The 11,081-nt window shown below is 36.4% G+C and overlaps 1 protein-coding gene across 3 annotated transcripts in view; it reads left to right on the forward strand.

The window, feature by feature from the left end:
* The window catches only part of COL11A1 (collagen type XI alpha 1 chain), a gene marked incomplete at both ends in the record, with an annotated part of 162,576 nt that extends 153,367 nt beyond the window's left edge, over positions 1 to 9,209 (forward strand). For all 3 annotated transcript variants that reach the window (XM_082483933.1, XM_082483935.1, XM_082483934.1), the window contains 9 exons: positions 765 to 872; positions 1,487 to 1,540; positions 1,630 to 1,665; positions 1,775 to 1,828; positions 2,670 to 2,919; positions 5,044 to 5,156; positions 5,981 to 6,049; positions 7,123 to 7,356; positions 9,063 to 9,209. In XM_082483933.1, the coding sequence (XP_082340059.1) occupies positions 765 to 872; positions 1,487 to 1,540; positions 1,630 to 1,665; positions 1,775 to 1,828; positions 2,670 to 2,919; positions 5,044 to 5,156; positions 5,981 to 6,049; positions 7,123 to 7,356; positions 9,063 to 9,209 (1,065 nt within the window). The remainder of the gene's footprint in view (positions 1 to 764; positions 873 to 1,486; positions 1,541 to 1,629; positions 1,666 to 1,774; positions 1,829 to 2,669; positions 2,920 to 5,043; positions 5,157 to 5,980; positions 6,050 to 7,122; positions 7,357 to 9,062) is intronic.
* Between the last annotated feature and the right edge of the window lie 1,872 nt (positions 9,210 to 11,081).

The following is an 11,081-nucleotide window of genomic DNA, read 5'->3' on the forward strand; positions in this document are numbered from 1 at the left end:
TAGTAATCATGAAGTTTTCAGCCACATCTGATATCCTGGAGATACATAGGAAGAAAAAGATTACTGCCTGTGTGGTAATGTATTGATCATATGATTCTTCCTTGCAATGAAAATCCCAAAGACATTGATGTAAAGAGCACTGTTAGTTTTACAAAACCAAAGTAAGTAGAAATAAAAAGTATTCGAGATTTTTATTTTAAAAGAAGAAAATGTAAATATTTAACAGCTATAATACTTTATTTTGAAATAATGGATTGAGACATCCGGGACAGCATTTTCTAATGGAGTCCCAACAATTTACTGATTGTGTATCAGAGAAAAACTGTATAGAGAAAGGGATATGAATACAATTGTATCTTGTGAATTTCAGGGAAGGGGGTATGTGCTTGGATCAGCTGTTTATACAGCGATATTACATGTGGGAAAAAAAACATGCAACTCTATAATATGCTTAATAGCATCTAAATGTGAAAGTTGGTATGAAATTTGTACCCACAGACATTGTTATTTCTGTATCAGTTTCAGTAAGGACTACGTTGCATTTAGATATGTTTCACTGAATAAGCAGTCACAGCTTGCAAATAATCTCCAAGTCTAAAGGCCAACTGACAACAACAGATATGCTTTCAGAGTAATTTGTTTTCAGGTTGATCGTTGACTAGCAAGAGTGATGACATTTGAAAGCTCTAATTTGTGTGTTTGCAAAGCACCCTTCCCTTTTATATATATTGAGTTTTAACTATATTTTCTTCTATGTTGTTTAGGGACATCCCGGTTTGATTGGTCTGATTGGACCTCCAGGAGAACAGGGTGAAAAGGGTGATAGGGGTCTTCCTGGCCCACAGGGATCTCCTGGAGCCAAGGGTGATGCAGTGAGTAAAACATACTTGTGTTTTCATTCAAGTTCTGTGCAAGCAAAGAGTACATATTCCACTCTTTCTTTCGAGAGACATAAAGTTGCTATAAACATTTAATACCCAGATCCTCCTGCTACAGGTTAAAACTTTGCTAGGCATTGTACAAACACAGTGAAATTAAACAGCTTAAAATGAGATCATAGCGTGTTTCAGAAGATGAAGGAAACAGATACACCTTTATTGAACTATTTAGTTAGGGATGAGATAAAACTAGCAGCATCAATCTCATCATGTTTATTAACTGCTCTACCCAAAGTAGCTTCCTTTCTCCTAATTATTAAGCCATGTTTTAAGGCACTAGGTAAAAATTGAGGTTTACAAGCCAATCTGAAGGGGAACACAGTTGTGACTATAAGTACTGCAGCATAAGAACAACTACAAGCAACTCAAACTCTCAGATAATATTTTAAACTCACAAACTATTCTGGACCCTAGCAAATGGCCTAAATCAGAACTTGTCAGGGTTGGATGATTAGTAGGATGACCTTTTTCATATATAAGCATTTTTTTAATCCAGTCAAGTATGTAGCATACTTTAATTCTGTACTTATTCTCTTATTCTTTCTTAGGGAATTTCCGGTCCTGCTGGTCCACTCGGACCCCCTGGTCCTCCTGGTTTACCTGTAAGTAATTTCATCCAGTGCTCCTGTTCAAAACACTCCAGTGTTGTGTGGAATATACTCTGACTATAGTTATATGTTCTTGCCCACAGGGTCCCCAAGGTCCAAAAGGTTCCAAAGGATCCAGTGTGAGTAACTGACCTCCATATTTTTTGCTCTTTTACTTAATTTTTGTGCATGTTATTTTTTCACATTGTGTAGCAAGGTCAACACTGCATTTTTTTCATTGCTTTATAGGGTCCTGCTGGTCAAAAGGGTGACAGTGGGTTACCTGGTCCACCTGGTCCCCCAGTAAGTAAGAACTCTTATTTTACGTGCTCGCACATTACACGGACATGACAACCCTGTTTTGACAAGGGTAGAAAACACCATTTGTGAACTTGCAGATAAGGAAAATATTAATGATTGTTTGAAAATTCATTTTTCAGGAAACACAGATCCACCAGATACAGAAATACATTGTCTGCACTCAAAAAGCCATTAGAAACTTCAAAACAAAACAAAATAAAAACACCACACAAAAACTTGCACACACAAGAAAAAAAAAAACAAAAACCCTTGCAATAATTATTTAATGTGTTATATTGAAGCACAGGAAATTGAATTATTTTGGTTTCCCCCTGTTAATACTCCTCTGTTTCTACTATTTCTTTTTTCATATCACAACAATCTAAAATGAAAACAGTCCAAATCTGAATGTAGTGTTTCAATTTCTTGAAATGAAATACTGCTTTATAGACCCCAAGTGGAATTTTTAAAGTTTTATCAGAGGAAACATCCATAGTTTTCATTTGTCATAGGCTATGCCTTTGCTTGAGGGAATTGCCAGGGATAAAGAGACAATTGCAAGTCAGTCCCACACACTTATGTGAGGGCAGCACACTCTTCCCCAAACAGCAATGTAGTGGGAATAGTTTAGAGCACAACAGTGGTTTGGCCTTCTACAATCATCTACAAGTAAATCAAACCACATAGGCATAAATCTGAAGGAAGTAAGTGAATAAAAGAAATAAAGAATTTGAAGAAAATCTATTCAAAGCATCTCCAAGCCACATTCTGTGGTCTTCCTCTGTGTATTTAGGCAGCTAAAAACAAACAGAAAAGGTAACCAGATATGTTGTTTTCCACTCAGGGTCCTCCGGGTGAGGTAATTCAACCACTGCCAATCCAGTCACCCAAAAAGACAAGAAGATCTCCTGATTACATGTTATCTGATGCTGGTGATAATATTCTGGATTATTCCGATGGCATGGAAGAGATCTTTGGTTCACTGAATTCACTGAAGCAAGACATTGAGCATATGAAGTATCCAATGGGCACTCAGAATAATCCAGCCCGAACTTGCAAAGACTTGCAACTCTGCCACCCAGACTTCCCAGATGGTATGTTAATATTGCATGACAAAGGCAAACAAGGCTGAAGTTATGATCTGCTAAGATACTTTGGCAGAATAATTAATTATTGGTAGATGGTTAATATAGTTCCTCAATAAATACAATCTCATTAAATCTATTTTTGCAGGTATAAAAGTTTATAAAATGAAAGAGATGTTGTCTTGGTAAAAGCCAAAATTCCTTAAACACATAACCTGATCTGGTTTTAGATTTAAATTTTTTTAAAGTGCTAAATAAAAAAGTTATGGTTTTGAAAAGTGGGCCTTGCATTTCCACAACTATCCAAACAAAAGACGGATGAAAGATTGCTGCTATTTAGATCAATGGAAAGTAAAATCACAAATGTCAGCATGCTGGGATAGCTAACAGCTTCTTTTAAAAGAAACAAGAATTATTTAAGAAGCTGTACACTTTAGCTTAGCATAATAATAATAAATAGCATTGGATTATATGCAATTTATTAGTGATTATGACTCAAAAAATTTACTGTTCTTTTACCCTTGGAAACAACAATTTGTTCTACTGCATGACCACTGTTTGTTCTATATCATTCAGCAGACATGCAAGTTTCTCTGATACTGTTTAATGCTGCTAAGTACTAGCTTAATAAAATGCAGAGTAGTATGAACAAGACACTGTGTTCTGAAGAACTATCTTGATTTATTCTTTGTGGTTTTCTTTTTTTTTTCCAGTTGAGTTTACCCCTCTGAAAAGGTTTAAATCAAAGCCAACCTTCATAGAGTTTTCATCCTTTCATATTTTTTTCAATTGCAATGGATATTTTTCCCAGTTCAAAGCAATATTTTTCTGGTTTTAAATGGGAGGAAAAATAGATTTTGACAGTGTAATAATATTTTATTGGTTTCACTCTAGATAGATTAAAACAGATGGTTGCCTTGAGGAGCAGTTAAGCAGTGTATGTGCTATATGAAAAGTACATATTTTACAATTCAGTACCTCCATAATAATGAATATTTTTTATAGAACACATTCACCTTCTTCATTTACCACTATTTGCTTATTATTTGGAGCTTTCTTCATATCAAAGTAATCTTATTTTGTTAAAATAAAAGTAAATGCATTCATTAAAATACAGAATTCTCCAGGAACAAGGCTTACAGGTAGGAAAGACTGTTTTCAATAAATACAGTCTGAATCAATAGAATTTTAAAATACCATAATGCTTTGTATATTCCCTGTATTCAGAAGACAGAACTGGTGAAAGGATTTGTCATGCCTCTTTGAAACCTCCACTATTTCCTTGAAACTGGATTAGAACAGTCGTGTCAGAAAATAATTTGCTGTCCTGCTCTGAAACTAGCTGGATATAAGGACCCACATCACAGAAATCATCATTATGATTAGAATGGTAGACTTTAAAAAGCGCTGATTTTTAATGGAACTTGGATTGACTGCGGCTCTCTCTCATCCCCAGCTTTTATTCACTCTAGCATTGTAGGGCCTGAATTCTCAGTCATGCCAGTCTGGTAGGACTGCTGAAACTATGGGAAGCCTCATGCAAGTTTTAACTGCCTTTTCTGCTATATCACCTAATCAAGCATTAGTTAAGGTGTTTTTATCAACTAAAGCATCCTGAAGTTTCACTAGTGTTGCAGCTTCATAAGCTCGTAGTAAAAAACATCTTTGCTTGAGGTATATCTCTCTCAATGGAAGATTTAGATACTTGTGCCAGCTAAAACCTTACCAAGGCCTGTGCGACCATCATTTTATGTAGCTAGGTATGCAGATGACTCCAGATTTTGCTCTCTGACCTAAGCCATAGCTTATTTCTGCTTAAGTGAGACCTGCAATGTGTGTTTCACACATAATGCCCTTCCTCCTCTAGACTGAGGTCTCCGCAGTTCCTCCAAAACCTCAGCAGTATCCTGCAATAGAGTCATGATTTGAAGTAAAATCATACAAAACCAAAAGGACACTGATAAAAACATACTTTGATCCTGGTGTTACCATTCACAAACAACAAGAGCAGCAACAAATCACAAAACAGAAAAGAAAAGCTTGCTTTCTCATCATTCAGATAAAATAACTTTGCTACAAACTTTGGAGGACCATTAGGTAGCAGTAAGGCAAATATTTTCTCATTTGTTTTAGGAGAATATTGGATTGATCCTAACCAGGGCTGTTCTGGAGACTCCTTCAAAGTGTACTGCAATTTCACAGCAGGTGGGGAAACTTGCATCTACCCAGATAAGAAATCTGAAGGAGTAAGTACCAATCTGTGTTTTCAGTTGGCTGTTGACAGATCCTGCTATGCTGTTGCAATGTTGAACTAAACAGAATAATTACATTGTCAAATTTTCATATATCTTTCTGATTACATTGAAATTTTCATAAGTCTGAATAAAGTGGTAAAATGGTACATAGAGTTAACAAACAGCATTGTCACTCTTCTGCTTAGAGAATCTATGCACCTGCTTGCTAACCTTTCACTGCATTTCAGAATGCAACATAGCTGTGCAGCCAGTGAAAGTGCATAATCTAGCGTTTGACACCTAAAAACTAATCTCTTACTGTGTTTCTCTTGTGGGTTCATTTATATCTATTCATTTATACCTCTGCAAAGTAGATATAAAACACGATGTATTAACAGTGTCCTCACTCATTGTTATAAATTACCTTTATGATCACTTATAAGCTCTATATTGTGTAGAGGAAGGCCTTCCAAAAGCTTGCTTAAATGAGAGAGATCTATCAGCATCAACACCAGTGAAAACTCTAATGTGGACACTCTTCACAGGAACAACTTATACCAGCAGTTTACATGTATCTTAACAGATGACAACAGTCTCCTTTAAATAGAACTAGCTCTCTTTATAAGCTATCACCTTGGATTCCATTTAAAGTCTCTAATTTGAAGGCATTCTATACAAGAAAAGCATTCTATTTTGGAGCTTTAAAGAGACTGAGATCTCAGAAAGGAGAACCATTATTTACTCTCTGATGTGAAATTTGTCGCAGGTAATGTAAAACCTTCATGTCTGCTAACATATGTTTTAAATACTTCTACCTCTGCTGTTTTACGACACAGGTTAGAATTTCATCATGGCCAAAGGAGAATCCAGGATCTTGGTTTAGTGAATTTAAGCGAGGCAAACTTGTAAGTTCTCACTGCAACATAACAGTTATTCACAAATCAAGTACATGTTACCGGTGATCAAGAGATCCCAAAGAATTTTATAAATATTTAGATAATGAAAAGATTTTTCAGCCCCAGCCTTTTTGCCCTAAATATTAGAGCAGCTATATAGCCTCTTGCCACTGGACAGCAGAAGCCCGCTCTGTATTGTCCCACAATGATCCCAATGGTCACCTGCACACCTGATGAGAATCTGGCTTCTGGCAGACTACACGTCACCACTAAACCTTAGTAAAGCAGTCGGAGCACAGATCCCCTGCCCCATTCTAGGTAACTGAAAATATACTGAGTATGCACAGATGAGACTGCAGGCTGACATAACCTTATAATTAACTAAAAACAGATTCCCAGAGAGATTTGAGGAACGACTGAGGGATCTGGGGTTGTTTAGCCTGGAGAAGAGGAGGCTGAGGGGAGACCTTATCACCCTCTACAACTACCTGAAAGGAGGTTTTAGAGAGATGGGAGCTGACCTCTTCTCCCTGGCGACAAGTGATAGGACAAGAGGAAATGGGTTCAAGTTATGTCAGGGCAGGTTTAGATTAGATGTTAGGAAGCATTTTTTCACTGAAAGGGTTATTAAACATTGGAATAAGCTGCCCAGAGAGGTGGTGGATTCACCATCCCTGGAGGTGTTTAAGAAAAGGGTAGATGAGCTACTTAGGGACATGGTTTAGGAGTGATGGAGTTTTTATCAGGGTAGGTTAATGGTTGGACTTGATGATCTTAAAGGTCCCTTCCAACCTCACTGATTCTATGATTCTATGATTCTGCTGTTTTACACTGTATGGTAGGAGTAATTCTCAGCCTTTTCAATTAGAAATATGTAGGTCTTCATCCTAAATATATTGCAACAACATGAAAGTCTATTTACTGAGTCATAGCTTTATTGAACTATAAAGCTCCATAAAATGTGTTGGTTGATTCTTTTATGAAGGACAGTTATGTGGTTCATCTGTCAACAATAATTTTGTTTTGCATTTTAACAAAGGAAATAATAGATAAATATTCATGTAACTTCTTATATTTTCCAGCTTTCCTATTTGGATGTTGAAGGCAATTCCATTAATATGGTCCAAATGACATTCCTTAAACTACTGAGTGCCTCTGCCAGACAAAATTTCACTTACAACTGTCATCAGTCCGCAGCTTGGCATGATGCATCATCCGACAGCTATGACAAAGCGCTAAGGTTCTTAGGATCAAATGATGAAGAAATGTCTTATGACAACAATCCTTACATCAAAGCCCTTCACGATGGCTGTGCAGTAAGTAGATCTTGAGAAGAGTCTTTACAAAACCAACCTGTCCATTAAAGTAAAAACAAAACAAATTCTTTTTTTCACAGCCTTCTTCTGAGAAAAGCTTTCTAAACACTTTAATTTAATAGACTGCCTTTTAGTAGATTTTTAACTACAGTACACTAGTCCCTTACTTAATTTTCATCTATGTACCAAAAAAAAAACAAAAACAACTGTAAGCCAAGGAACAGAAATAGAACAAACCTAGCATGGATACAGGCTGTCAGCACCAATGTGTTGCAACTAGACTGCTAGTATGAGCACAGTGTAGGAGAAAAACAGAAGCAAAAAAGCATAATCAGGGGAGGTAAACCCATCAGCAAAATATATTTATACTCAAAATCAAGGCATATGCAGACAGAGTATTTAGTGAATACAGTAAAAACATTTATGAACTAAGCCATTCATATGTACCCAAATGTAGTGAGTTGACATGTGACTTTGTACTTCCTTTTCTCATTTTTTGGTAGCCAAAGCCAGGCAAAGTTTGCAGATTGTACCTTTCACAATCCTCTCAGCTTGGCTCAAATCCCTGGAGCTGTCCAAACATGTATCAGCTCTCTGGCCACCTCTGCAGCAGGGTCTTTGTAGGCATAGCAACTGTTACCTCTTCTCAGAAATAGAATGGTTTGTACTGAACACTTTGAAACAAAGACATCAAAGGAGCAAGTGACAGTTGAAGCCTCATTAATTATTTTGGGTTTTGATATGGGAGCATTATGAAAGCAGTTCCTGAGAAGTCAGTGATAGAGAATCGGAGACCTGAAAGTGCCAGGACAGATATCTGGCTCTGAGGTAAAGATGCAGTACAGGTAGATGCAGTCTCCTGCCCACAGTAATGAGATTGTAATACATAACTGCTTCATGTCAGCCCTTCTGTATGGCCTGTATATTTATTTTGCTTTTGTTATCCACAGCGGGTGAGTGTAGAGCTCCAGAGAGAGCTGGAAGAGATTTAGGGTATAACTGCATCACTCAGATCTGCCAACCTGGATGCTCATCTAAACTCCAAAGCTGGCATATCTGAAAGGTGTCTCAGCAAGATACAAGAGACCTTCTGAACGAAGTGCAGTCCTGATAACTAACATGATGACTGGGCTGGATGATCTTTAGAGAAGGCAGAGAGCCTTTGTTAGGAAGTAAGGGTGTGCCTTCAAACCCGGTTTCTAAGTGCATCAGTTGGCAGTCCTCTCAGACTACTACTTTGTTTCATGTCAAAAAAGCTGCTGTAATATTTTGGGAGACAGTTAGCATCTTCCTTCTTAGAAATGGATCTTCAGTCTTTCAGAAATAATTAGCGATTTCTTCACAAGGAAGACATGCATACAGCTATGAGAATATCATTGTTATTTATTAAATAGTGTAGATGTGAACTCAGAATTCTCTAAGAAACATTAAATGTCTTAGATAATTTGTCATTTGTAGGCCTATTTGAGTAAGTCAAAAAGCTATGGGCCAATCTCTTTCTAAAATAAAAAACACTCCATATCACAGTTGTAAAATAAAATCCTATGAAAACATAAAATTTAGAGTTTGTAACATCTGGTGCATGAGGGGACAATAATTTATAAAATCTACACTTCAGAGATAGCCTGTGAAGATCTAGAGCACGTGCTCGATGCTTTGATATATAACCATGTTTGCTTTTTTTTTTTTTGCTTCTTTTTTAACAGTCAAGAAAGGGCTATGCAAAGACGGTGATCGAAATCAATACACCCAAAATAGACCAAGTGCCTATAGTTGATGTGATGATCAATGACTTTGGTGATCAGAACCAGAAGTTTGGATTTGAGGTCGGTCCTGTCTGCTTCCTTGGTTAAGCTTAAGACAAAATCAAATCAACAAAAATGTTGCACTTTGGTGCTACCAACCCACTTCATGCCACATGCAAGTTTTGAGTAAGAATGGCATAGAAAATATGTCTTGCTGTGTATGTATGTCTTATCTAGAAAGTAATTGTTGCCCTTGTAGGGCCAGAATCACATGACTTAAACTTATTTTGCAAAGATGCTGTGGCACAGACAGACAACATAGGGCTCACTTTAGGAACACCCCCCTTTGGATTCCTTTGGTGCTGTAAAAAAATGAACAACATGGTGCTCCTTCCATTACAACAAAGAGGTGTTAAGAAAGTGTTTAATAAACTGTAATTATTCTATGTACAGTACTATACTGTTATTTCTCTGTCCATTTCCAAAACTTGCATGTGTCTCTGAATTGCACCTGGCTCTTATTTTATAATTACAAAACTACATTGTCAATACTGTGTATGTATTCTGAAAAAATAAAGCTGTAATTGCCAGCGAAGCCAATTCTGTTTCTGACTAATAATAAAATCCCTTTGTATATATTGTTGTTGAAGAGCTTTGTTATTTGAAGTCGCCAACAAAACTTAAGGTGGCAAAACTGGAAGATCTTGAGCAGCACACTCAAACAACTCTTTTCTGCTGATATCACTCTGTGATGATGAATTTCAATAATGAAAGCACCTTCAAAGGTGCTGTGTTCCATGGTGCTATACCTCAGACTTTTTATTTTCTTTTCTAACTCCAGAATTTCATAAGATACATGTATATACCTAAAATAAGCAAGTTTATATTTTTGGGTGGGGAAAATATGTAAGAAAAAAACCCAACTTCTGTGTAAGAGATCTATTAAAAATCTGTGTGAAATAAATTAGTCATATAGCTTTCCTTTTTTTAAAAATCTCATCTGAATTTGCTTCCATTGTGCTTATTTGTCTGCATAAATATTAAAACTAGATTCTAAACAGTTATTTATGGATTTTTGCAGTGTTTACTTAGCTTTTAATGTAAGCAATGATGGATGTTTGCTTCCTGAATTGGATATAAAAAGTTCCACAGAATGATCCTATACAATATTTGCCCATCCCATTAATATGAATTATTTTTTCCTGTTATTTCACCTGAAGGCCAGGGATGCAATATGTCTAGGTCATGTGATTCTACATAGTTGCTAAGCAACATACGAGGGGACTGCTTCCTACAGAGCTGTCTTTGACACAAACTATTAGAATTTGCTATTCAAGTCTCAAAAAAAAAAGTTTGTTTGGCCTTCCCTCTGAACATTTTATTCAGGTAGTTGGAAGTAGAAATTACATTTTAGCTTTACAACACAAATCCTTTTGTAATTATTTTTCATAATATATGTAAGACTTGAAAAGAAATGTTTGTTTCTATTTCTTATAAATTGTTAAATTAAATAGTACTAGTTTCTGCTGGCTCATTTCCAACTGGTATTTTCTTATGCACGTTTATACATGTAAAAGTGAGATTTCAAAAGTCAACCTCTTGCTGTTCATATTTTCTTTTATTTTTGAACCAAAGTTTGTAACTGTCACCTCAAAGAGGAAAATACAAATTTTATTAATAAAATCAAGTCTTGTCTACCTGGATTGGTCATTCTCTTTTTTCAATGTCCCAAACTCACCCATTGTTATTACTGTAACTTCACTCTGCTTTCAGACCATCCAGACTCAAATAAAAGAGTAATCTTACTACATGTCCTAGCAAGCACTGGGCAACAGCCCTGGGAAGAGAAGCGTTAACAGAAAAGATGCTGATCCGGCCATCGGCAGTATGCAGCAAGGCTGCTAAGTTCACATTTAGTTTGTATGGATTTGTAGCTGCAGCAGTCCACATAACACTATTAAACATAAGATGGGAACCCGG

Source organism: Vanellus vanellus, assembly GCF_965231255.1.
Source record: "Vanellus vanellus genome assembly, chromosome: 5".
NCBI classification, from domain to species: Eukaryota; Metazoa; Chordata; class Aves; order Charadriiformes; family Charadriidae; genus Vanellus; species Vanellus vanellus.